Below are 25,020 nucleotides of genomic sequence, written 5' to 3'. Positions count from 1 at the left end.
TGAAGCTGTTGATACTCCATGCAATGTTCGCTGCCCCTTAACTGCATGCTCTGCTCCTCCAGACCTGGTTTCGGGAATGTACTGGTTTTGCGACACAGGTCCACAATCCACGTGGCTGTAGTGAGACCTCCCAACTTCATATCAGTTGTGGCATGATATTGCTCTGCACCAAGTAGATGCAGCTAGGGATCCGGGTTCTCACCACGGTTACCATGAGAAGCCCCGCAGCCTGGTTTTTTTTGGGAGAATTCCCAGGAAATTTGCAAGACCTGAAGTCTAGAATAACTTAGACAAGAGAAGCTGGCTGATGGCAGGCAGCAAAGTGAATTTCCTGCTGCTGGCAAGGCGGAAATGCGTGTGCACATTCACTCTGAAGTGGGTGGGGTGGTGGGGGTGGGAGGGAGACTGCGGCTTGATGCTGAATGTTGAAGTGGGGAAACCCACCCGCTGGTTTCTGGCATTCAAAACTGTGAGCTTCCCTCAACTAGCAAGAAGCAACAGCAGCAGGAGACTGTATGTTTTTCACTTCTTCAAGGTCCCTCCTTTAAGGCCTTGAAGTATTTGTTATCACTGATTATAACCTCCTAGGAAGTAGGTAGAAATTTTTATTTTCATTTGCAGATAGAAAATAGCTGTTCAAAGGGAGGTCATTTGCCTAAATTCAGTAGCAGAATTGGGACTGGAACCCAGGAATTCGGGTTCCTAATAGCCCTGCACTGATCTCAATCTGCTGTGGTGGTCTGTGTGATGCTTGCAGTGCATGTAAACCTACCGGACTAGACCTTCACTGGGTGCAAATTGTCATAGCACATCCTTTCCTTCCTTGCGACAAGGTGTTTAGCAGACTTTGCAGGTTCAGTGGCTTCTGACAGGGCCATGCTATGAGCAAACACTGTGGTTTCAAACCTTCAAGCTCTGGCTTCCAGCCACTCACCCCAGTGCTCACACCACCAGAGCAGGGAGTTGTCACGGTAGTTTCCCTGAGGTACCTGAAGTGTGCCAATTGACACCAGCTGGCCCAAACCGATGCAAAATTTCAATTCCTGCATAAAGCAGGAAGTCTTAAGTAAGGGCTTGCACAAATTCAGAGCAAAAATCATGGCATGCTTTCAGGGTGGGAGGTGGAAGTAACCAGCACTTGGATAAGCACTAGATATTCTCCCTATGCCTTATGAAGGGTGTTTATGCCCGAAAGCTTGCAAAGAACTTTTTTCCAACTATTAAGTTGGTCTAATAAAAGATACCACATCTACCCAAAGACCCTTGCCTGAATAAGCACTAGATGCTTATGAGTCAGAATAACCCACTAGGTAGTAGTCAGTTAAGAAACTCTAAGGTTAATGGTAACCAGTAAGGTCCTGTGTACCACCAGTTCCTGCTGGAAAACCTGCCTCTATGGAGGAGTGCTAGAGGGTGAGAAGGCCCTGAGGCTGGTATTGGAGGGCTTCATCTTGGGTGTTGGTGTTCGGCTGACACATATGTGATAAACTTGGACATTGTTCTCTTCCCTTGCTCCAGGACAGTTCATGGGAATCCCTCTTCCCATGAACAGGGCTGGATGCAGGCATGGGCGAACCGGGCAGTCGCCCAGGGCCTGGACAGAAAAGGGGCCTGAAAATGGTAATTTAAAAATTATTATTATTGTTATCTCTGGCGAAGGGGGGCCCAAAACTAAAAGTTCACCAAGGGCCACCAGGAGTCTAGGTCTGGTGCTGCCCATGAATAGCCAAGTGCCTGCAGCTGCTGCTCAGAGCTTGGTTAAGGGAGTCATAAAGAAAGTGGGGTTCCTGGCAAGCATTTTTCCCTCCTGTTCCCCAGATTTGGTGAGCAGCACTGGGGGTGCTTGGCTGCTTGTCTCCAGTTGGGGGGATAAGCTTTGGGGTTTATATTTCCCATCCTACCAGAACCCCAGTGCATGGGACAGCACCCGTACCAAAGTGTTGTCTCTGGAACAGATGACTTTGACATCACAATTATTTCTTTTGAGGTCAGAGCAGCCTTTAGGGGCTAGGATTGGGCTGTAGCTTGCTACGTGCTAGGGTGAGTTGTATCAAATTAGGCTGGTCAGAAAGCAGGGCTGGGTGTGAAGTGGAATTTCTATGGAAAAATTCAGCTTTTTATAGGAAAAGCAAAATATGGCCACTTACTGACCATCAAAAGTTCATTTAGTTAAAAACAAGTTAGGATGTTTCCTTATTCCAGCAAGCCATTGTCTTCAAAGCCTGGAAACTCATGTGATCTTTGTGGCTGCAATACCTTGCTCCTTAGGAATTCCTCTGCCATTATATAATGAATATCCATGTATGGTAATGTGCCTGTTGTATAACAAGTCTGGTATTTCCATAGCGGTCTCCTTCCCTTCTGTAGCTGGGCAGCCCTGGGAAATACCTCAGCCTCTTTGCTGTATTGCAGTCAGTGCTGTCTCTGGTGTCTTAGTTCACTTATTACTGGAAAGTCTGTGCCTGCCTCAGAGACATTTTTACAATGTGCTGTGATGTCTTGGTTTAGGGGGATGAAGTGCCTGGAATAGCAAAGTTGTTGAAGTATCTTCATGGGGCCTTTTATGTCAGATCATGGGCTCAGTCCTTCTCATCCTAACTCATCCCATTTTATAACTTGCCTTCAACTCCCACACTCCCAATTAAAATCCACACTGCAATTACTCAGAAATGCCCGGTGCCACAGGCATGGATGTAATAGCATTGCTCTTGATTTACATTTGTGAGGGAGGATCCGACCACGGGTCTCTCAAGATCACTTCTCAAAGCAAGTGTCTTCCTTCCTGTGAGCACGTGGAGACAATTCCCCGCTGTGACTTGCTCCTTGTTGGAGGCCTGCACACCTATGAACAGCAGGCACATTGGAATGGCAGTGCATTACACTCATAGTCCATTCCCGCAGATCAAGTGCATATAACATCAGGTTGGAGAGAGTTGTGCTTTTGGCCAAAGCCACGAAAGGCCCTGAAGGTTCAGGGAGAAGTATTCCTGAAAATGTAATGGCTGTAGCTGCTGAAGCCTTGGCAAGCTGTCTTTCCACAATGTATTAAATGGGTCTTTGGAAGCTGACTCTTCTTCTTTCCTGCCTGCCCAAATAAGTAGCCCTGCAAATTTCATTCCTGTGCTGTTCACCTCCTCCTCTAGTGAGTCAGACCCTATTCTCTGGGATGCCCATCCAGATAGCTCTTTCTCGGGTCTGGCCTCTTTCAGTGGCTTTTGTGATTTGTGATGGTTGTTGTGTACAGATTACTCTGATTTAACTTGACCAGTGGGTTTTGTGCAATACTGTGGATCGGCATCCTGAAGTCCAAACGCACTAAATTGGTCATTTCTATCCACAGCATAGCTTTTAGTTTGGCCAAAAAGAACTGGCATGTCATCTTTCTTCTGAAGGGACATGTAAGCTCATTGCCCCATCAGCTCTAAAGACAAGGCAATTTGTGCTTTGACCAGAGTGCTACATAATACTAATGACCCTGAAAAAAATCAAGTCCTAGTTGTCTCGAAATCGAGCACCCCAAATTAATAGAAAATGTTGAGCTTTGTATTTGGTTATGCATTGGCAATCTTCTATGGTGTGTCTGAATCGTTTTTCATTGTTGTGGTTCTAACTTTCTGTTAATTGGATGGAGCCTGGCTTCCACTAAGCTTTTTGACAGTGTCTTTGACCTGGAATAAGCCAACTCTCAAAATTGTCAGCTTCGTGGTGGAGTTCCCAGGAAGAGACTGTGAGCCAAGTGATGACATTGAGATTGATGGGGCTGCACTAACTTGCATCAGAATCCAGCCTGCAGTCCCTTCCTGCACGCTCCACCAAGCGGAAGCTGGTGTGTTTCAGTTCTTCTTTCAGCTAACTATCTACGCGGCTGGTTTTGGACTGTGGACATCTGCAATGTGCTGGAATGCCACTAGACATTGATTTCTCTGTAAGGTTTCAACGGTACATTGTACACCGTGTATCAGCCTCCAGCTACCTGAAGGGGGCTCCAAAGAGGATGGAGCTAGACTTCTCAGTGGTGGCAGATGACAGAACAAGGAGCAACAGTCTCAAGTTGCAGCAGGGGAAGTTTAAGTTAGATATTAGGAAAAACCTTCTTACTGGGAGGGTAGTAAAGCACTGGAACAGGTTACCCAGAGAAGTGGAATCTCCATAGACGTTTTTAAGACCCAGGTGGACTTGGCTGGGATAATATGTAGAGATGATTCTGCTTTGAGCAGGGGGTTGGACTAGATGTCATCCTGGGGTCCCTTCCAACCCTAATTTTCTATGAGTCTGTGAGTAGACATACCTGACCTGAGCAGATTAAAATGAGCTTGGGTCCTGATAGCAGTGAAATCACAGGAGCATGGGCTTCAGTGCAAGTAATACACCCTGCCCAAGACCCTGGCTCCTTGATGCATCAAGTCTGTGCTGCTGCAGCTTGGGTGCAAATGCCCAATATGTCTTCCTGTGCTGAAGTTTTCTCTTTTTTACAGGGAAGGAATGCCCTTGTCTGGCATAACATTTTGAAGTTTTCCTTTCCCGTGCAATTGTACCAGGAATAGCAATTTATAGGAATGGATTTTTACTTGTGTAGTTGCTTGTAGCTTTTACTGAGTTACTGTGTTTGACCAACAGTCTTCCATCAGCGTTCAAGCATGTAAATAGTGGTCCTGTTTGCACAAGTACTTCAGAGGGGTTTAATCATTGACAGCTTTTTTCTCAAGTCCAGGTAGTCTTTTCTTGTTTTATGGCATGGTCCTTCATTTGATAATCTCAAGTGAGGGACTTAGTTAGGCATTTACACAGTGGTGGCAGTATTGAAAACATCTTGTTCAAAACTGTCCAGCTAAACAATGTCCCTAGCAATTTCCATATTTCATTAAGTGCTGTACTGGTCTTGGAGAATCCAAAGAAACCCATTTGCTGTCCTCTCAGGCAAGTCTGACTATGTTATTACTGATATGGAAAGGATTACATACTTACTTAAGAAAAATTATTAATTTTCCCACTACTCCACTCTATTCCATGACTTATTTTTTACATCTTCTCCAATGTCTAGCTAAACTGAATCAAATCCATCGCTGTGTGAATTTTTGGGTGTTGCTAAACACAGATCACCCACTTACCATATTGATCAATAGCTTTCATGTATTTTCCATAGTTCGATTGAGACTACCACCTATAGAATTCGAGAACAGCAATGGGACATGGCAAACATATGTGACTGGAATAAAAAAAGTAAACTAAGGAGCTTCTTTTCTTCCCACATGATATCACTCCGGCAAGGAAACAATGAAACAGAAAGGTGGTAAATTCAAAATAGCGGAAAAAAGCTTTCCCTCCTATCGGTGTGTGAATCTACACTGCAGCACATATTGCTACAGGATGGTGTTTAAGTCAGAAACTTAGCATTACAACTCAGGATGCTTGTGTTTTGTTCAAATATCTGATCCCTCTCTGAATCTTGCTAACAACCTTTTGGAAGGGTGATAAAAACATATGCTTCATCATGAATTGGGGGGTGGGGGGTTGAGATGACACCTGTATGGGAGTGGATTATCTATCCATCTGCAAGGCGTCATCCCCAGTAAGGTAACAATGAGTAGGCCAGCAGGGCAGTCCGGGACCCCAGGGGTGGCCAAATGAATCTGGGGAGATGTGCCTCACTCCTGTTCTCCTGGGCACCCCGCATCTTCCCTGCAGCTGCAAATGCATCTCTGGCAGTGGGGAGGCCAGGGTATCAGCAGCAGCAGGTCCCAAGGGACCAGCAGCTGGAGGCTTGCTGTTGCTGGGGCAGGTGTCTCCCCCTTTTTTGCCAGTGAAACTAGTGTTTAAATGGCTACTTGACCTGCACCTTGGTGGCAAAAAAGGAGGTGACATACCCTCCCCTGCAGTGGTGATCTCTAGCTGCTGTTCCTACACCTTCCCCTACCATCTCCCAGGGCACAGCATTTGCCAGTTATAGCTCTGGTTTTCACACCTTCTGCTGAAACAGTGGGTGCCAGAGACAGGTCTGGACCAGATCTGATCTGACCTGGCGATTCCTCATTCCCTTTCCCTGGCTCTGCATTACCCTTTGAGCACCAGAACAGACCGTTAGCTGTTTCTTATCCCTGTTGCTTCTTGGAATTTGCTCAGAGGTAACATTTTGGGAGTGACTTATGGGGAAGAGGACCAGGAGGCATTTCAGTAACTATAAGTGGCCAACACTTTTAAGAGTGATGTTGTAGCCACGAGAGTCCAGAGATGGAGAGAGGCAAGGATTGTGTGTCTGCTAACCCTGAGAATTTCTCTCAGCCGCCCCCCCCGCCCCCAACACCACTTCTGCTGGATTTCAAAGAATGTCCTGCATTTGAAAGTTTGTCTGACTTTATCCCAACTACATTGTCGGTCCAATAAAAGAGCTCACCCTAGGAAATCCTTACTTCTCCCAAAAAGAAACGAAAAAATCTAGAACGCTTGGTTCAGAGTTGATCCCATGCATTAGATCAACTGAGAAATTGCAAAAAAATTTTTTTTTTTCTGCAAACTATATATATATATATATATATATATATATATATATTAGGGGGCTGGACTCGATGATTTCCCAAGGTCCCTTCCAGCCCTAACTTCTATGGAAAATCTATGAAATATATGTGTGTGTCTGTGTGTCTGTGTATATATGTATATATATATGTGTGTGTGTATATTTATATATATGTATATGCATACATACACACACGCACATATATCTATTTATTTATTTAAATATATATTTTTTCTCAGTTGGTCTAATAAAAGGTATCATCTCTGAATCAAGAGTTCTAGATTTTTGCATTTCTTTTTGTCTCAGACCAACACAGCTACCAAGTCCATCCCTTGCTTTTCCCAGCACTGGTTTCATTCCCTCTGAAATGGGGATGTGGGTGTCCGACAGGAGCGCTGGGAGCAGGCTGTGATGAGGGTCTGAGGAGCTCTCTCCTAGCTGCAGGAAAGGTCTGCCCCATTGCCTTCTCCTAGGACGCGTGGTAGGCCTGCATGTGGGCTGTGGCTGGCAGTCAGTCTTGCGTGGCTGGTGCCGCCTGTCTGGAATAGGCTCTGCCTCTGGGGAGCCTCCCCTTTGGTGAGAGTAAGCAGGATCAGACTCCCTCTCACCTCCGCAAAATGCAGTTACAGACCGTGGAGAAAGTTGTGTCCTTTTAAGGCAATCCAAAGAATGATTTGGCTGAAAGGGAGGGGTTTGGCAGTGGCGACATAGGGGAGGAAGAGAAATACACAAAACCCAGCCTACGGGGCCCTGAGAAGAAGCAGGACAAAAGCTTTCCCAACTGCTGGCACTAATCCTAGTGAGTCTGTCCTGCTCATAACATGGAGCCTCCGATCCTTAAGCGCCTGCACAGTTCCCCACCCCAGGGTAGCTGTTTGGTATTGCAGAGGGCACAGCTCACTTCTTCTGTATTGAATTTCTCTATATGACTGTGAATAAGGAACCGACAGCGCCACGGGTGCAAGACGCAACAGGCCCAGCTGCTGTTCACAGCTCTAGCCCCGGCCTGCAGTTGCGGATCACCCCACGGCACCCATGGTCCTCACCCTGAGTCCTTGCATTTGGAAGCTGGGCTGAGAGCACCAAACTCATGCCACTAGTGACTGATCTTCACTCAGGATTTTTACTAAAGCTTTTAATAGCTGTTTTATTAGAACTAGTTCTTAACTGCCCCAGAGAGAAAAGCAACAGGCACCTTTTCTGGCTTTATATGGTATTATTTATACCCCAGCAGTGTGACAGTAAGGGCAGTGAATTTCCCACGGTCACACAGAGCTAGGGGCAGAGCAGTGGGGAACCTGGACAGCCATGGGACCGAGGAGCCCCATCTGTCCCCCGCTGGCCTATGCTTCCTCACCAACAGAGCCTTAGATTAGAATTGGCGGAGGCCATGGGCCCCCGCGTGTGGCCTTTGGTTGCACGCTCCCCCGCTGTGTGCAGTGGCAGTCTGGGCAGCTCTGTGCTGGCTCTTGGGAACTTGCCCTGCTGCTTTAGTTAGTGCTGAGCCAATGGGCAAGGGGAGGTGGAAGTGACAGAGTCCAGCTGTGCACTCCCATGATGAGATGGATTCAAAATGAATGTCTTCTCTACCCGCGCTGCAGCAACAAGGGGAGCAATCTCCCAACCGAGCCGCTCCGGAGCCTCAGAGCCAGTGGCCGCATGGGAAGAGAGCTCCTTAAGGAGAGTCACTGGTTCTCCAGCCGGTGAGAAAACAGACAGTGAACTGTTTCATCCTGGCCACATGAACTGAGAGCCGGATCTTGAATGACCCGTTGCAAATCCTCCCTCGGCCTCTGCCGGTCCTGCCGATTTCATTTGGGGCGGATCACTCAGCGTTTCTGGGCATCTTGAGCAGATGCAAGAATCGGTGACTCCTGCTCTTGGCAGTGCAGCGAGTTTCCAGGGACAGAGAGGGGAGACTTGATAGGGATCTCCCGTCTCCTGTCACCCGCTTTCAGCTGAGGAGGAATTCCAGGGCTGGCCCACGCAAGGCAATTAAATGCTGCGGCATTTGTTAAGCTTGTGGGTGTATCTCTGTAAGACCCTTGCCAGATTCCTGTACTCCTTGTCTCTTTCCTGTATGGTTGGATTCAGAGTCCAGCTGAAATCTGCAGGATCTAGGGACAATTTGTGAGATGTTAACAGGGGCAGTCACTGACTTGAATAGGGATGTGGGGAGCTCTGCACTGCAGAGTTTGGGTGTATGCAGCAGTCACATATGTGATCTCTTGCCTTGGTGGACGATCTTTTCTAAAGTCCTCACCCACTTGCAGAAAGGACAGAAGTTCAGACAGCCTGAGTCTCTCCTGAAAGTTTTCAGGCCTGCAGCATTTCCCTAGCTCCAGCTAGCCAGACCTAGAAGAAAGCCTGTCGCTTTGCTATTCAGTTGGGTGGTAACCGCAGGGTTGGGAATAAGGCTTGGATGTTCCAGGTGAGCTCCTCTAGGCCCGTCCTCCTGTCTTCCCCACCCGTGTACAAAGTCCCTGGGAAGCGGGGAGCCAGTCGAGTGAATTCTTGAGTATTCTGGTGTCTGACACAGGGCAGGACCAGTCATTGCCAGAGGCCATGTGAGTCCCATGTATGGTATCTACATACTTTGGTGGCTGCCCTGGGCCAGAGGTGTGGTCCAGGAAAAGTGTGGTTAACCTGTCCTGTTTAAATTCCCTTTCCCACCCTTCTCTCTCCCCTGAAGTTCCTGGAGTTCAGGAGTCCAAGGAAACAGATCATCTTGAATTGCAAAAGGGGAATCCGGTTTCCCCAGGTTGCTGGCGGGCAGTCAGTCTCGTCTGCCTCATCTGCTCTACTGAGTGCCTGTGCAACTGCTGGGAGGGAGACCTGACACAAGAAGCTACTCTCTTCCTGCCTGTGTCCCTGGTACCAATCAGGGCAGCTGGCCCTTTGTCTGTTGTCCCAAATGCCTCCCACTCCTCCTCCTCAGTGCCCAGGGACAGCGTGCACTGTCTACAAAGGTGCAGTGGTCCTTCTGCCTTTTGAATAAAGCTAGAAAGCTCTTGGACCCATTGCTCGCTGGGATTTACCAAGTCCACACCTGAAATAGTGTGATAAAGGTGTGGGAGTCTCAGGTCTGCTGCATGACGTAGGTTGGGTGCAGTGCTTGAGCTCTTGATAAAATTCAGATGCCCTTGGTTGGGGCCTGCAGTGTTAGTGGCTTTTCCAGGGTATGTGCAGACAGCCCTTTTATTCACTTCTCTTTCCAAGTCTTCTTACTCTCCTGCCCAGCTGTTACACTGCTTTGTCCCTTAAGAGTGAAGCTACTTCTCTTTGCTTTTTTCACAGGATGCCGAACTGGGGTGGAGGGAAGAAGTGCGGCGTATGCCAGAAGACGGTGTACTTTGCTGAGGAGGTGCAATGTGAAGGCAACAGCTTCCACAAGTCCTGCTTCTTATGCAGTGAGTATAGTGGCCCACAGATCTGGCCTTTCTAATTGACATGGCAGCACCTGGGCTGGCTTGTTGTCATCAGCCATATAAATGCATTAAATCCATTTGTTAGTTCTTTTGGACCAGGGAGAGCCTCACAGCTCTCCGTTCTCCTCCAGACATGGGAAAGGCGTTTTACTGAGACAATGCAGAGCCCCTTGTGAGGTTCAGGGACCTGCCTTAAACATCAGGGACACTTTGGGAAGCAGCCATGTAAAATCCCTGTCTTCACACCACAGCTGAATGAGATGTCAGTGCTAGTCCACACTAAGACTACATCCCAGGACTTTAGACTCTGAAAGAGACTGTTCTGAAACCCTTCTGGTACTGCCTTGCAGTGAGAGCCATGCTAGTGGTACCCAGGCTCAGGCACTCCGTGGGAGGGTCTCTTTGCTTTTGGCTCTTCAAATTCAAAGGCAAGGATCTGAGTGGGATCTTAAAAGAAGCCGGGGCTGTGGCCTTCACACTGTGGGCCATGAGGTCATGTGGGAGGAAGATCCCAGCCTTGCCTTGTCTCAGCCATTCTGGTGACAAAGTGCCCAAAAAATGCTTGATGGTGTCAAGGTGGAGGCTGAGCCACCTTCTTTCTTTCTGGAGCTGCTGAAGCCTTTGCCCATTTAGACTGACCCTCCCACACTCCCCCTGCCTTTATTGCATCCGGTGCAGCCCTGTGTCTACATGTGCTTAGGTCCTTCTCAGGTGGACATTTACTGGTAAACTGGTTCATCCCAGGTGTTCAGATGAACACGATATTGGGTGGTGCAGTTGCTTCCCACTGGTCCCAGGAACATGCAGCTCCCCAAGGATCATAACTGTTAGGGTTAAGAAGAGTTATTTCCATAAGATCTGGGAGACTTTCAGAGACACCATCCCCTCCCCACAGGTGCTCCCCTGTGTCTGAGAAGTTCTCTCTTCCTGAAGAGGATATGCAAGCCTGACTTTCTTTCTGTGCTAATCACAAGTTCAAGTCTTTAGTTTAAATGCAAGATTGCAGGAAAGGGTTTTTTTTCCAGCTGTCCCCTCTCAGCCACACCTGGGATGAAGCTTCACACAGGTCCCCAAATGACACAAGCCATCCCAGCAGAGCGCTTACGTGCAGTACAGCTGCCTTTACACTAGAGTTTTGCCAGTGTACAAAGGTTGCCAACGTATCCTTGTGCACATTTCCCCCACCCAACTTTCCTCTTCCACAAAGGCTTCTAGTGTGGTCTTGGTCTGGCTGTTGTTCCAAGGAGCCACATGCATGTGGGGAGGGACCATAGGGCAAAACCAGATTGGGATTTAGGGCTCTGTGCAAATTGCTTAATCCCACACCTTGCCAGGATCGTCTTTATATCATCTTTATAGGAGCCGGTGTTAACTCTTACTGTGCCTTATAGAGCCCACTGCTTCACTCCTATAATGAGGGCAGCAGTGTGAGGGTGGAGGAGGGGAGTTGTGCTGCTGCGGGGCAGTGCTTGGGAGCTGGGGGCAATAACTTCTGGATCCCAGATCCCTGCTTATGGGCCTGATCCAAAGTCCATTGAATGACAAAGGCTTTTGTTGTCTTGAGCGGACTTTGGACCGGGCCCTGTGTTCCCAAACTTCCTGCTGTTGGAGGTGTGGGGCCCATGTGCCTAAGCCCTACTCAGATTCTCAAATGTAGGTGTGCGGTTTGCTATACATTCACTTCCATAACTGTAGACAAATACAATCTGGTATTTCCAAGGGATGAGAGTAAAGTGGCCTCATCACGGTGAAAAGTCACCCTTGCTGTCTCTCTGTGCCACTGGGTGCAAAATAACCCTGAACTAAGCTCACAATTCCAAAATCCTGTGCTAAGAAGGAAAATGAGTTTGGATGGCCTATAGCAGGGGTTTTCAACCTTGTTAAATAAGTATACCCCTTCTGACTCAGAGTTTCAACTCCTGTACTCCCTTTTTTTTCTTCGTGTTTTTAAGGGTGGTGGGGCAGATCAAGGCCCCTGCAATGAGGGAGGGAGTGGGGCTGGGGCAGGCACTGCACAGCCTGGGTAGGGTGGCAGTGGGATGGAGGGCACGGGGGGAGAGGGGAGCAGCTCCCGCCGCTGCGTGCACCCCAGGAGGGCATGGGGGGGCGCGTGCCCCTGGCTCTGTGCCGCCACTGCTGCACCTGCGCCGCTTTCACACGGCCCGTCGCATGTGCAGCTTTGTGGGCTGCTGACGGGCAGCGCGTGATTGGCCAGGCGCGAGGCCCGTCAGCAGCCTGCAGAGGAAAGCAGTGCAGGCATGGCAGCACTGGTGGCGGTGTGGGGCGGTGAGTGGCAGTGGGTGGTGATGGCAGTGGTGGCTGCCACGTACGAGCCCCTCCCCCATTTGGCCCCTCCTCCCCGTGCCACCACTACATGCAACCCCAGGATGGCATGGGGGGCACGTGCCCCTGGATCTGGGCGGGCTGACACTGTGGACCAGGGCCAGGGCTGTGCCAGGGTCTTCCTAGCAGGGGGGTTGGGCAGCGCTGGGATGGGGGTTGTGGGGGTACAGCAAATTCTGTAGTGGCTGTGTCCCCTCCTGTACTCCCACTCCCAGCACCACCACTGCCTGCCCCGAGCGAAGCCCAGTCCGGCCTCCCGCCAGGAAGAGCCCAGCACTGTCCCGGTCCAAGCCCGCATGCGAGCCCCCCAGTCTGGCTGGCCATGCAGCATCTGTGCAGCCCACAGAGGGGCACCACTACCCTCAGTCCTATGGCCCTGCTCCTGGGAGCAGGCACAGAAGCACATTCTCCCCCTGGCCCCAGCCATTCAGACCCTCGCTGCTCTCCAGGAAGGGGGTGGAAGACAGTGAGCTGAGAGGGGTGGGGGGGAGGCGCTGCAGTGTGCCATATGAGGCCAGCGGTGCCTGGCGCACTCCTTCCCCTCCCCCGGGTAAGAGGCAAATTGTGGAAATGCACTGGGGGAGACGCCTATGCCGACGCCGTGCCCCAGAGCATGCTCCATCTCCATCCACCTGCCTGCACATACCCCCTACCACCTTTTAAGTACCCCTGGGGGTATGTGTATCCCCTGTTGACAACCCCTGTTTTAAAAGATACTTGTGCACACTTAGCATGGATGCTGGGTACATCTCTGCTAGCCTACCCAGGCTGCTGCCCATGTTTAATGCTGTGACTACATCTCTATTCCCATGACTATATAACGAACCTGAGCCAGCACCTCTCTGGCACAGGGGGAGTGTCCTGCCTGAAAACCAAGTACATATGGAATGACTAAGGCACTGGAAGCTTTAATTGTAGCTGAGGCAGAAATCTGAGGGTGGAAGAGGCTAAGCGGGACTGTGGCTGCTCACATATGTAGCATGAGAGTACTCATATCAGCTCTACATTACAGCAACAGGAACCTGTGCTCTTCTGCAGCCTCAGATAAGGTGCTAGGGGGCTGTTATCTCCTGCTGCTCTGAGAGTCCCAGAAGCTTCTGGTGTCTGCAGTGTGGGGTGCTTTGCACATCTTTGAATCTGTCTGAGTCACAGCTCTCACTGGAGCCTGTCGTGGCAGTATTTGAATACAAACAGCCAGTGTGACGTGGCTTGCTCCAGCACTCTGCGTGCAAGAATGTAGGATGTTAGCAAAAGAGCCTGAAGCACTAAGTTAGCATGCAGCAGCAGGGATAGCCAAGACGGAGCAGAACTCAGGACAAGCAGAGGACCTGGATGGAACAGGTGTTACGCTAGATAGGGAAGATGCAGCCATAGCAGGTGGAAATGCAGATTTTACTTCTCTACTCATGGAAATCAGGGAGCAGGAAGCCTGTTTAGAGCTGATTGCAATGAGGACAGCTTCTCGCAGTGTGAGGGCTCCTTACACTGTACCCAGTATGCGGATCACACCTGCAGCCGTACTTCTTGCTCCTGACCTTCCCACCACTCTGCTGAAGCCCTCAGCATTACCTGCAGCAGTCCCTGCTGTTCTTGTCCTGGATCACAGACTGCTTTTCATGCTGAACTGTACTCAATTCTGCCTACACCTGTTCAAAATTAATTATGCTACACTTGAGCACTCTTTGGGTGTATCTACATGTGCTATTGGCATGCAACAATAAACTCAGATGTGTATCATGCTGGAGTTATTGCATTTGAATGTGCACCCAGGACTGCAGCACGTTGAGCCAGATCAGAGCAGATCTAGCTGGCAGAGGGTCCGGGGGGTCAGCCTGCCAGCCTGGGGCTGCTCGGACCCAGTTCAATGTGCTGCAGAGGGCTGGCTGGGGCAAGCGAGTGCTTCAGTGTGGGGTTAGCTGGCAAGCCGCCCGCATGCTGAAGCACCCTCATGCCCCAGCCAGCCCTGTCAGCATCTACATGTGCATTGCTGTTCACAAAAAACTCCGCAGCAGGGTAGTACTTGTATTTACAAGTACTAACCTGCTCTGGAGTTTAGTTTCCTGTGGCCTAATAGCGCCACACATGCAGACACCAAGATGTTTAGTGCAGAGCTAAGTAGGCAACTCCACAGTTAATGTCTCATGTAGACACACCCATTGTGTGTTTGAACCTGAGCTCCCCAGGGGAGATTAGAAAACGTCCTGGCCCACTAGGAAAATAACTTTGAATGGCCAGATTTACCTTGGTTTAGCTGAACTGGACTTACGCCATTGTTGACCCCAGCCCTTTGAGATGGCAGCTGACTCACCAATCAGAGATGAGCCTCACAGCTCCAAATGAACCAGTTGTAGGAGAGAGAAGTGTAGTCAGGCCAGCATGACATATGTGGATCTAACCCCAGATTCCTCTTTTAGTGCATTGACATGGCTAAATAGCAGGGTTTGGAAAAATGGAAAAATCTTTCTTTTCTGATCTTGCTGCACTGGAATTTCTGCAGCCCTGAAGCCGTGGAGTTGGTGGCTGATTCCCAGGAAGTGGGTTTGGCAGGAGTGTTCAGTAGCTGGCTAGTGGGAAAATGTGATTGTTAAAGCTGGGGCTAGAGAGGGGCCTAACCCGGAGAGATGGGCAAAGGTGGTCCTACTGCCTTCCTTAAACAGCTGTCCCTAGACCAAAAGAAAGAAGGCAGTGACCAAACTAAGTGAAAGGGTGACATATGCTCCTTTCAGTTAGGTTGTGCGAACTTGAAGTTGTTCCTGAAGGGTTGTTCACAATGTTTTTAAGAATAAGTTAGACAAACTTGTCTAGGACAGAATTGTCAGGAATGATCTTGGCTTGAACAGGGGGTTGAATTAAGTGACCTCCAGAGGTCCCTTCCAGCCCTACTTTTCTGTATGTGGACATTAATCCGAGCTCAGGTCTAAACAAGTAGGGGTATAGACAGGCCCAAAGGCACGAGGCTGCCTGGTTAACCTGACAGCTCAGAGACCGCGCAGGGCCAGCTGCATCCACGCGGTGAGGGTGAGCTGCCCCCGTGCTAGGTGAGCCCCTCTCCAGTGCCCCGCTCAGGTCTGCAACAGAGGCTCGCAACTCGCAGACATTCCTCACGTAACCCTCCCTAGATGGCAAGATGCAGCTTCCCTTCTCCTCCTCTCCTAGCACAGAGCTGCTCTGGGGTCCGGGCAGCGTGGGGGGAAAAGCACCATATTTAGTCATGGGGACAGCAACGCGCCGGCCTGCCAAGGCGCTGGGACCAGAGCTCTGTTCTTTGTTTGCATTCTTGGGATGTTGTTTAAGGGCAAGAGCCTTTCCTTCTGGCACAGAAACAATCAGGCTGCCGGGAGCAGCCTTCTGCTGACATTTAAGGCACGCCTGTGGGTCAGTCTGTGTTGCAATTGCACTGGCGCTGCTTGGGCCGGCTGCTCCCCCCCCTTCCTCCTCCGCAGCCCTGCCGTGGTAGGTAAACAACACACAGCTCCTCTTGGAGGCTCTGAGCCCTTCCCCAGCCCTGATCCTGCTTCTCCCAGCTGCCTCCTCACCCCTGCAGCTTCCTCTTGGATTGCATCGGGGTGTCACATTCACCCCAGACTGGATCTGGATCCTGGGAGCTCCTCTCCAGCCAGATCCGCGGGGCCAGCAGCAGCTGTGGTGGGTCCAGTGGCAGCAGCAGGGGTCCGTGGGTGTCAGAGCCAGTGCCAGTGGTCTTATCTATTTCCATGCTCCCAGTCTCTTCACTGGCAGGATTTGCTCCAGCTGCAATCGGCCCAAGGGCTGGACTCTCTCTCTTGCTCATCTTTGGATGTAATCAACACTAAGCACTCATGCAAACCTCCTTCCCACACTTCTCCCTGCTTCCCTCACACACACCAGGCTGGATGTGACCCAGATTAACTCTGTTTGTGAGGCCTGTAAAGAGATTTGGTTCTTCCCTTTACACAAGGTTCAAAACTTCCTGTTTCCCAAATGACATCCGCTCTGGCATCGGGGTTAGTGGTAGTTGCGCTGTGACTATGAGCTGCCTGGCCTATCCAGCCACTTGTTTTCCTTTTCATTCCTGTGCTCCTGTATGGGTTTTTCTCTGGATACTCTATGTGCTCTTCATTTTGGCAACACTTTTGTCTAGACATTTCCTTCCTTTTCAAAGCCTGAGCTGTCCCATCCCGTGTGAGGCCAGACGAGGGCTGACAGTGATATCCTCTTGTTGCTCTGCAGTGGTCTGTAAAAAGAACCTGGACAGCACCACCGTAGCGGTGCACGGGGAAGAGATCTACTGCAAGTCCTGCTATGGCAAGAAGTATGGCCCCAAAGGCTACGGATACGGGCAAGGAGCCGGGACCCTGAGCACCGACAAGGGCGAGTCGCTGGGAATCAAGCCTGAAGAGTGAGTTGGAGCATCTGGGCTATACAGGGGAGCCAGGAAGGGGCATCCCCACCCCATCTGCCTGGCAGCGTGCCGGGTTGTGGGGCTCCCAGAGCTGTGCAGCACTACTAGCATTTCCTCCTCAAGAGAGAGCCCCCAGTCTGCCACATCATCCTGGTTTTGCAGTGTAGCACTGCTGTCTCCTGGCCTCAGGAGCCTGTGAGACTGGCTGCTGTTCTCAGCTGTGCAACATGCCTCCCCCCCGCCCATGACTTCTACCCACGATCATCTGATTGAGTCTTGCTGAGTCACTCACACACTGCGATGCTGTCTGGTGCCTCTAGCAAGGGCAACTCTAGGACAGAAACCAGCCAGGAGCTAGCATCTGGTTCTGCACAAAACTGTGACCCCTCCACCCCACCCGAGTCTCCTGGCTAGGTCATCTTTCCAGGGTGAACAGGAGGTCTCTGTGACCAGGATAATACAATCAAAGCCTGGCTTAGGTTAGCTCTTCATCAGACAGGGTACATATTCATTTTATTAACTAACTAAATAAGATATATGTAGAGCTAGATAGCTGTGTTAGTCTGAAGTCAGGGGTAGAGATGCAGACTAAATAAGATATATCACATATACGTGTGTGTGATGTATCTTATTTGGCAGAAGGCAGGTAGAGACGCTGACTAAATAAGATATATCATATGTGTGTGTATGTATGTATATATAAAAAATAAGCTATATTGTGTGTGTGTGTGTGTGTGTGATCTATCTTATTTGACAGAAAGCAGGGTAGAGATGCAGGGACCATGTTGCTGCTCTAGGTAATGGCACTTTCAGCTAAACATATCCCGTTCTTTGGGGCTTTGGATCTTCCAATGCCCCAGTTCAGCTCCTAGGGCCCAGTTTGGCAAGGTTGGTTTTACAGCAGAGGAAAGCTTGCAGTTGCACAGGCCCTGAGCTGGTCAGGGGCTCTGCTTGTATTTTGCAGCAGCTCTTGCTGCGACTGCCTGGTGAAGACCCCTTGGAGCTCAGTACTGAGCCTTTATGCAGCTCGCCGAAAGGCAAACTCTCTCCGTAGCGGTGCAGTCAGCTAGCAGCCCCCTGTGTAACAGAAATGACTTGCTTGGAGCCAGATGCCCTGCAAGCCTCTCTGGTGGGAGAAACCCATTGGCCAGATTAATTGAGTCGCCCCAGCACGCTTGTGAGATAAAGATGCTCTCGCTAACTAACTGGCAGGGGTGGCACCTGAGGTCCAGGATCAGCCTCAGCTGTGCTCTGCTGAGGGCACAAGGCATGGCCACCCTAGGACCCTGGCTGGGTCTGTAGCTCATGTTTCCAGCTGCCTGTCCTGACCCTTCAGAGGCCAGCCTCTTCCGAGTGCTCATGCCCACCCTGCACGCACGCCCGAGCCCTTCCCAGCCTTCTAGCCCTAGCATCAGACCAAAATCTTCCTCAAATGTGGAACCCCCAGCCCTTCTCTGCTGCTGCTCCTCCCTGCTTGCCAGGCCAGGCAAGTAACTCTGTCCTTGCTGCTGATTCCCCAGGAGCCAGCCTCACCAGCCCACCAACAATCCCAATGCTTCCAGGATGGCCCAGAAAGTGGGTGGCTCTGATGGGTGCCCACGCTGCGGGCAGGTGGTGTACGCTGCTGAGAAAGTGATTGGAGCTGGAAAGGTAAGGAGGCAAAGAGGAGGTGGCAGAGGGGCAGAAGGGTGTTGAGAGTATAGAGATGGTTTTTGAGCCCTGGTGTGACTGAGAGATTTCAGAGGGGGGAGTGAGCAAGTGCTTGTGGTGCTTGGTGAAATCCAGATGCTCTCAGGGGTCATCTTTGCCAGGGCCCGCCACTGGGGTCAAGGTGGGGATGGAAGGGGGAAATCCAGCATGCCAGGCTCATCAGAAAATATGGTGCCTATTTCTCTGCAAAGTCTGGGCTGAGTTGTGGGTGCCAGATCCTTTTCTAAATGCCATGCCACATGCCGCTTTGCTATCCCCTACTCTCAGGCTTCCTGCTTTGTGTGCCTCAGCCCTTGTCTGGCTCTCCCTGCAGCCCTGGGGGGAAGAACACCAAGTCGGTGCACAAATCTCCTGCAGAGAAACCTCCGTATTTGAGTTCTCCCAGTCACTGGTCCTGGCAGGCTGGGTCTGGCTGTTGCTTTGTTAAAACTTCAGGCCATTATCCCATCTTTTCTCTAGTACCAGACCCTGTACTCAGCAGAGCAGTGGAGTCATGGAGATGAAGGGAGTGCAGGGGACAAAGGCTGCCAGACATACCAGCTCTGGAGGGTCCTAACAGATGCTGATGGGATGTGATAGAGCAGGTCTCCTTGTGGGCATCAGGGCCTCCCCTTCCTTCCCGTCCACTGTCCCAGCCAGAAGTCAGCTCTCGCCAGAGCTGAAAATGTCTGTCACCAAGCTCAATGAAAAGACCACAGCAAGAGCCGCTGTGTTGAAAGCTTTACAGTCAGCACAGATGTCATGGAGTAGCTACGTTAGGATGATGGGGAATGACGCGAGAATCCATCAGGTGCTTCCCTGACTAGGACTCTGCATATCGTACACTAGGGTTGCAGGCACCTCGCAGCATCCCTGGTACCTCTGGGTGTCTCGTATCTGGCACTGTCTTCTGAGTCATGGAGACAGAGAGCTGTGGGGAGCAGTGCCCTGTAGGCTGCCTGCTTCCAGGGATGGAACGAAAGGGAGAAAAATGAGCACTCTGCCACTGAGATGCCTGCAGAGCGCTGCGCTAGATGGGATTGATAAACTGTGGCTTTGCTTGTGCTCCTGTGTTCTTAACACCTGCACTGGAACACTGCGAGGAGCCGCACACTGGAGTTACCTGACCCATCCCAGCAGTGCCCACACTGCCCCCAGCCTTAGGCCTTTATTGCAAATTGGATACCAACCACAGTGCACTCTGGAGCATGCTCATCCTTGCACGGGCTTGAAATTCAGAGCTTGAGAAGATGTCCCTCAAGTCAGGGATAAGGTGATCTGAAGGGCTCTGCAGGTCTTGCTTTTGCTACGTACTCACACAGCTCTGTCACTGGACTTCTGCCGCCTCTGCTGCTTCAGTCCTAAACTCCCATGCGACTGCCAGAGTCCTGACCTGGGGTACCCTGCTGTCCCAGCTGTGGGCTCCCTGCTTCGTTCTGCCAATGTCTCTCAGCCCCGACCTGCAGACCCCATTTCCCAGCCCTGGGTGCCTTGCACACAATTTGGCTAACCTCTCTTAGTCCCAAGCTGCAGTTTTTTGAGTTCTCTTCACAGCTTTAATGATGCCCCTCAAGCCCTACTCACAGCCCCCTGTTGTTGCAGTCCTGGCATTCGTGTTAACAACCCTGCCTGTGCTCCGCAGTCCCCCTCCTATGCCAGGCATGAGTCCAGATCCGTGAGCCTAGCTTCAGTCTGTAGGCTCACTGAAAGCCCCTTTCCCTGCCCTGGGCTCCTCTCAGTACAAAGATATGCCTTTGCACACATAGAACAGGTATTTGGCTCCTGAGTCAGCCTTGCCCTGGTACGAGCAGCCTCTGTTCATGTTACTGCATCCTCACTGGCACTGCACTCCCCAGGTGCATTGCCCTACCAGGGGGGTTTCCTTTGGGCTTCAGTGCTGCAGGAAGCTGAGCAGCTCTAGGATGCTGGGAGAGCCTGTCTGTCCTTCAGGGCAGATTGGGGAATGGTGGGAAGGCTTTGGAGAGCTTCCAGCACTCGCGGCAACTTGGGCAGCTTACCAGCCCGAGTGACTGTAGTACTCTTGCCTATAGCTCCAGCCAAACCAGCTGGCCCGGGTGCAATGCACCACCACACTTGGGTGAGATGGCTATACGTGCTGGGATATTGGGGGATGCCCAGGTAAGAGCGCAGGGTGGCTGGCAGTGAGGGAACACTAAGGGTCATACTGCAGGCACTGTGTTTGGTGGTTAGCTTTATTCTCTGCATCTTTGAAGAGCTGAAGCTGGTAGCATTGCTGTGTCTAAGCAAACCCAGAGGGGATCCCAGGGGGACTACGTCGATGTGCTGATATTTTTGGCTGGCGGGATTTATTCAGTCTGTCATTGACTCCTGCCATAATTGCTAGTCCACATTTTCTTCCAAAAAAGGTTTTAAAAACCTCCTGTATCAGCAGCTCCCATTATTAAGCTGTCTGTTCAGAGGACACAAGCTGATTTATCCACCGAGTTAAATTATCCACTGATTTATCCACCAGTGGAGCCGCTGGGGGAGTTTAAAAATAAAACGTTGGCCTGTTCTCCCAACATCTGGATGCAACCTCCCTAATTCAGTCCCTGCTGGATGCATGCCTCTACAACATGGAGCCATGGGCAAGGGCCTCTGCTGGAGCCAGTCACCGCAGCTCTGCTGACTTGTCTTGGGTTTTTTTTTCTGTTGTGTTTTCTCCCGGACTGGTGGGAGTCAAAACTGGAACTGTACTCTTCTGAAGCAGTAGCCCTGTCTGATGAGCCAGTTAGTTTCTTGTCTTCATCTTCATCGTGGTATTGGGGGTTGTATTTGAGCTGGCGTGACCAGCCACAGGGATAGGTCACGTGTAGTGAAGTGGGGCTGTCTCCACTTTGTGCGGGGGAGCTAGAGTACTTGGGTTCACTCCCTCACGTGGGCAACCCATCAATGAGTGCCATTTAGTTGGTGCCTGGGACCAAATAGATGTGTACAGGCTGGGAAAGGCAGTCCTGCCTTTGTGACAATGCTTCCCAAAGAAGTTCAAGCTGAGACCTGGGACTTGTGGTTGGACTTTTTCCAAGGAGGGATAGTTGCTAGAGATTGCCTGGGGGTGGTTCTTTTGCAAACTAAAGTGGAAGAAATGATAGGAGGTACACTGTGATGGTCCCTGCAAGAAGTTGTCAAAACTGTCACTCTAGAGCAGCGGTTCTCAACCTTTTTGGCCTCGAGGCATCGTGCAGTAGACTGAACTTGAAGCATCCTCACTGGACTCAAAGCCCTGTGTGTAACTCTTGTGAATTGAGTGGCACCAAATTTCAAAAACGAATTTATAAATTGCAGTGCTTACCCCCTTGCGGAGGGGCTGGGCAGCAGCGGTGGGGGATCATTCAGTCAGGCCTGCATTTATCTACTTGGCTTACCTGCTTATCTCCTTATGCCTTGTTTATCTCCTCACACTTTATGGCACCCCTCAAAGGATCTGGCAGCACCCCAGGGTGTCCTGGCATTCTGGTTGAGAATCACTGCTCTAGAGACAGCTATACTGGGGGAGGATCTGGTTGCAATAGAGTTTTCAGTCCTCAGAAATCCCCTTTTTCCCTGTAGTTCAGATCAAACCATGACTTAACATTGGTCTGACCAACTGAACCTGTAGCTGGATCCCACGAGTGAGCCACATAGCTGCTTCCTGCCTCCTCCCCACTGATTTCTGCTTCTCTCCCTTCAGTCCTGGCACAAGGCTTGTTTCCGATGTGCCAAGTGTGGGAAAGGCCTGGAATCCACCACCTTGGCTGACAAAGATGGAGAAATCTACTGCAAAGGTGAGTGAGTGCCCCCTTCCCAGGACACTGGCCAAACCAAGGCTACAGCACAGAAACCTTTGGGCAGAAGGGCAGGGGCAGGGCAGGGTTATAGCTGGGTGCCTCTGAATGGAAATAACTGATGTCCCAAATGGGGAACTACGGTTGTAGGAATAGCAAGTGCCCAAATGCCTGCATGGCCCTGGCCCCGGCCCTAGCCTACATGCTTGCCACATGGCTTATATGCCAATGGGTCTTTCTGTGCACCCTGCTGCCCTGTGAGGGCTCATCTGCACTGTAGCAGCAGACTCTGGTACCTGTTCCTATTGGCATACTCCGAACCTGGGAGTCCCCTAGTAAGACTACTCTGGGCTCATCCTACCATGCCTGCTCCTGAGTCTCTGGTGTGCTGCCTGGAGCAGTCTTGCTGATGAACTTCCAGACTTGGAGTATGTTAGCAGGCATGGGCAGGCTAGGAGTGGGTTGGGTGTGCCTGGTCCTCCCTCATACCCAGACCTACCGCTACAAGCCTATCTGGCTGTGGCTCATACATTTCAGAGGGTGGCTGTGGATGCTCCTTGTGTTTAGGGAGGCTGGTGACCTCAAATTACCCAGCGAAATGGACAAGTCAATGGGAACCTGCAAAAAACCCTAACACTTGCTTCTGAAGGGGTCAGCAGCTCCCAGCTGGGCGGCAGGGCACCACTGCCTGGCTCCTGCCTGTGAGCAGGCAGCCCCCAATTTGAACCCTGGGAAAGTGCCCGACCTGACGGGCCAACTCCCCTCTTGTCCATTCAGTCCCATGAGCTCCCCTGAGGATAGAGCAGTGCCCAGCATGGAGCTTCCTCATGCCACTGTCACTAATGGCCACTCTCTTCGTCCTCTGCAGGATGTTACGCCAAGCACTTTGGGCCTAAGGGTTTTGGCTTTGGGCAAGGAGCTGGTGCACTTGCCCATGCCCAGTGAGGTGCCAGGCCTGGTCCCGCTGACTCTCCCTTGCCATGCTGGTGCCTTCCTGATGCTGGGCGTGTCCTGTGCAGCGAGGGAGCCAAGCCCATCTGCTTCCTAGTGCCAATGCCTCTCTTCATAACTAACAACCTCCTGCTGCTTCTCTCGGCACTACACCATTCCTGCCAGCTGGTTCCAGCAACGGATCTGACCCAGAGGCCTTGGGATCAATGGAGATCTCTCCGCTGTACAACAGAGGCCTTTGGCTCATGAGCTGCTGGCACCAGCGGAGGTGAGATGGGTTCATCTCTATACCACACATGCGCGTGCACACACACACACACACACACTTGCAGAGTGTAGATTCCACTCTTCAGAGCAGACAGCACCACTTGGTTTGTGACATGATAATACATTCACAAGTGACACCTGGGTGCTTTATCCATATCCATTTAGGATCTGAGCCCAGCTAGGCAGTGTGATATCACAGGAGTATATAGTGTGTCTCATTGGACCATTAATTGCTATAAAAATCAGAACTGACGGATTATTGGGACTTGCAGGGGGGAATAATACCAACTCTTGGGTGGGCTGGAGGGAACAAGAGACCAAGTGACCAGCCTAGGTGAGAGAGTCAGATAAGGGTAAAGGCAATGGTTTATTAATCACATGTATTTAAAGCATAGATTCAAGGCATGGTTGGGTGTAAATCATGGGCTAAGTCCCATGCTGGTATAAATGGCAGGGCCTGTTGACTTCAGTAGACATATGCTGCTTTACACCAGCTGAGAACTTGGCTCTAAATCTAGTAAACCATGAAGTCACCATTTTCAGAAGTGGGTACTGATTCTGCTGTTGTAGGGAGTCTAACTTGTGATGGCCAGGGCCCCATTTCTTTCAAAACCATTTGGAGCCTCTCTAACTCCCCACGGCTTCAGGGGGGCGTTTAGCACATCCAGGCTGTGCGGAGCAGAGCTTCTAGAGTCAAAACCACACCACGTCTTTGGCAAAGGTCGAAACAGGTGGCCCAGGCTCATGTCCCTGCTTTATTGACAGCATTGTGGAATATTAATCTGAGAACATGAAGGCAATCTGTGCTGCCTGCCAGCATTGCTGCCAGTTTTTTTCCATGTAGTTTGCCTCTGCCTGAGCAGTGTAGGTCTTCTAAGGGGTGATTCATGCTTGTGTCACAGCAGACCCCACACTGCTTGAGGTGCAGACGCCGCAGGGAAGCTTTTTTTCTTGCCCAGGCCAGTGTTGCTCTCAGTTCCTGGGCTGCAGCTGAAATGGGAGGTGACATTTTTCAGGGTGCCCTAGAAGCTTGAGCCCAATTTTAAAATGGGAATTCAGGCTCTTAAGCCATGCAAGCACTTCTGACATTTTTACTCTGAATTGGGCCTTGCTGTATTCCGTGGATTTTCTTTGGAGGCCTTGCAGTCTGTAGCAACACCTTTAGCCGAGGTTTCTGAAGGTATAGGAAGGATCCCCTTAAATGTCTCCAGAAATGTTGCTCCATCTTATATGTGTGGATAAATTTGGGGTCCAGCAAGAGATGGCCACTTCCCCTTCTAGGTTTTTGCTTGGGGGAGAAGAGGAGGTCAGGACAGGCTTTGCCTTCATGATCTCAGATGATTCCCAGCCTCAGCAGAACAGTCATTCCCATGACAAAGATGCAAGGGTTTACTGAAGAAAGCATAGATTCAAGGCATGGTTGGGTGTGAATCCTTCAGGATGTCATCTGAGAAAAGAGCATCACTTTTACTTCTCCCCCTTCCCTTTGGGGTGGGGGAGCAAGGGTTTAGGGTTCCTTCCCCACGTGCCTTTTCCATGAGAGCTGGGCGGACACTAGGCAGCCATGTTTCTTCTGTACTTGCCACATGCAGGGATTGTGTCCAAGCAAAGTTGTATATTCAATAAAGCTGTAAGAACAGAACCTTTGTTTGGCCTGTTCTTTCC

The 25,020-nt window shown here is 50.7% G+C and overlaps 1 protein-coding gene across 2 annotated transcripts in view; it reads left to right on the top strand.

Moving 5' to 3' along the window:
• CSRP1 (cysteine and glycine rich protein 1) overlaps positions 1 to 24,997 on the top strand; it is a 25,569-nt gene extending 572 nt beyond the window's left edge. The window contains exons 1-6 of one of the 2 annotated variants that reach the window (XM_025193326.1): positions 493 to 513; positions 9,809 to 9,921; positions 16,492 to 16,660; positions 18,184 to 18,313; positions 22,044 to 22,137; positions 23,006 to 24,997. In XM_025193326.1, the coding sequence (XP_025049111.1) occupies positions 9,810 to 9,921; positions 16,492 to 16,660; positions 18,184 to 18,313; positions 22,044 to 22,137; positions 23,006 to 23,082 (582 nt within the window). In that variant the 5' untranslated portion in view covers positions 493 to 513; position 9,809 and the 3' untranslated portion in view covers positions 23,083 to 24,997. Of the gene's footprint in view, positions 1 to 492; positions 514 to 9,808; positions 9,922 to 16,491; positions 16,661 to 18,183; positions 18,314 to 22,043; positions 22,138 to 23,005 lie in introns of those variants that run through there. The other variant, XM_006036892.3, reaches the window with a different exon arrangement.
• Positions 24,998 to 25,020: the final 23 nt, after the last annotated feature.

This window comes from Alligator sinensis, unplaced genomic scaffold (genome assembly GCF_000455745.1).
Source record: "Alligator sinensis unplaced genomic scaffold, ASM45574v1 scaffold1382_1, whole genome shotgun sequence".
NCBI classification, from domain to species: Eukaryota; Metazoa; Chordata; order Crocodylia; family Alligatoridae; genus Alligator; species Alligator sinensis.
The sequence above is the reverse complement of the archived record's forward strand: the minus strand, read 5'-3'. Positions and strand labels throughout refer to the sequence as shown.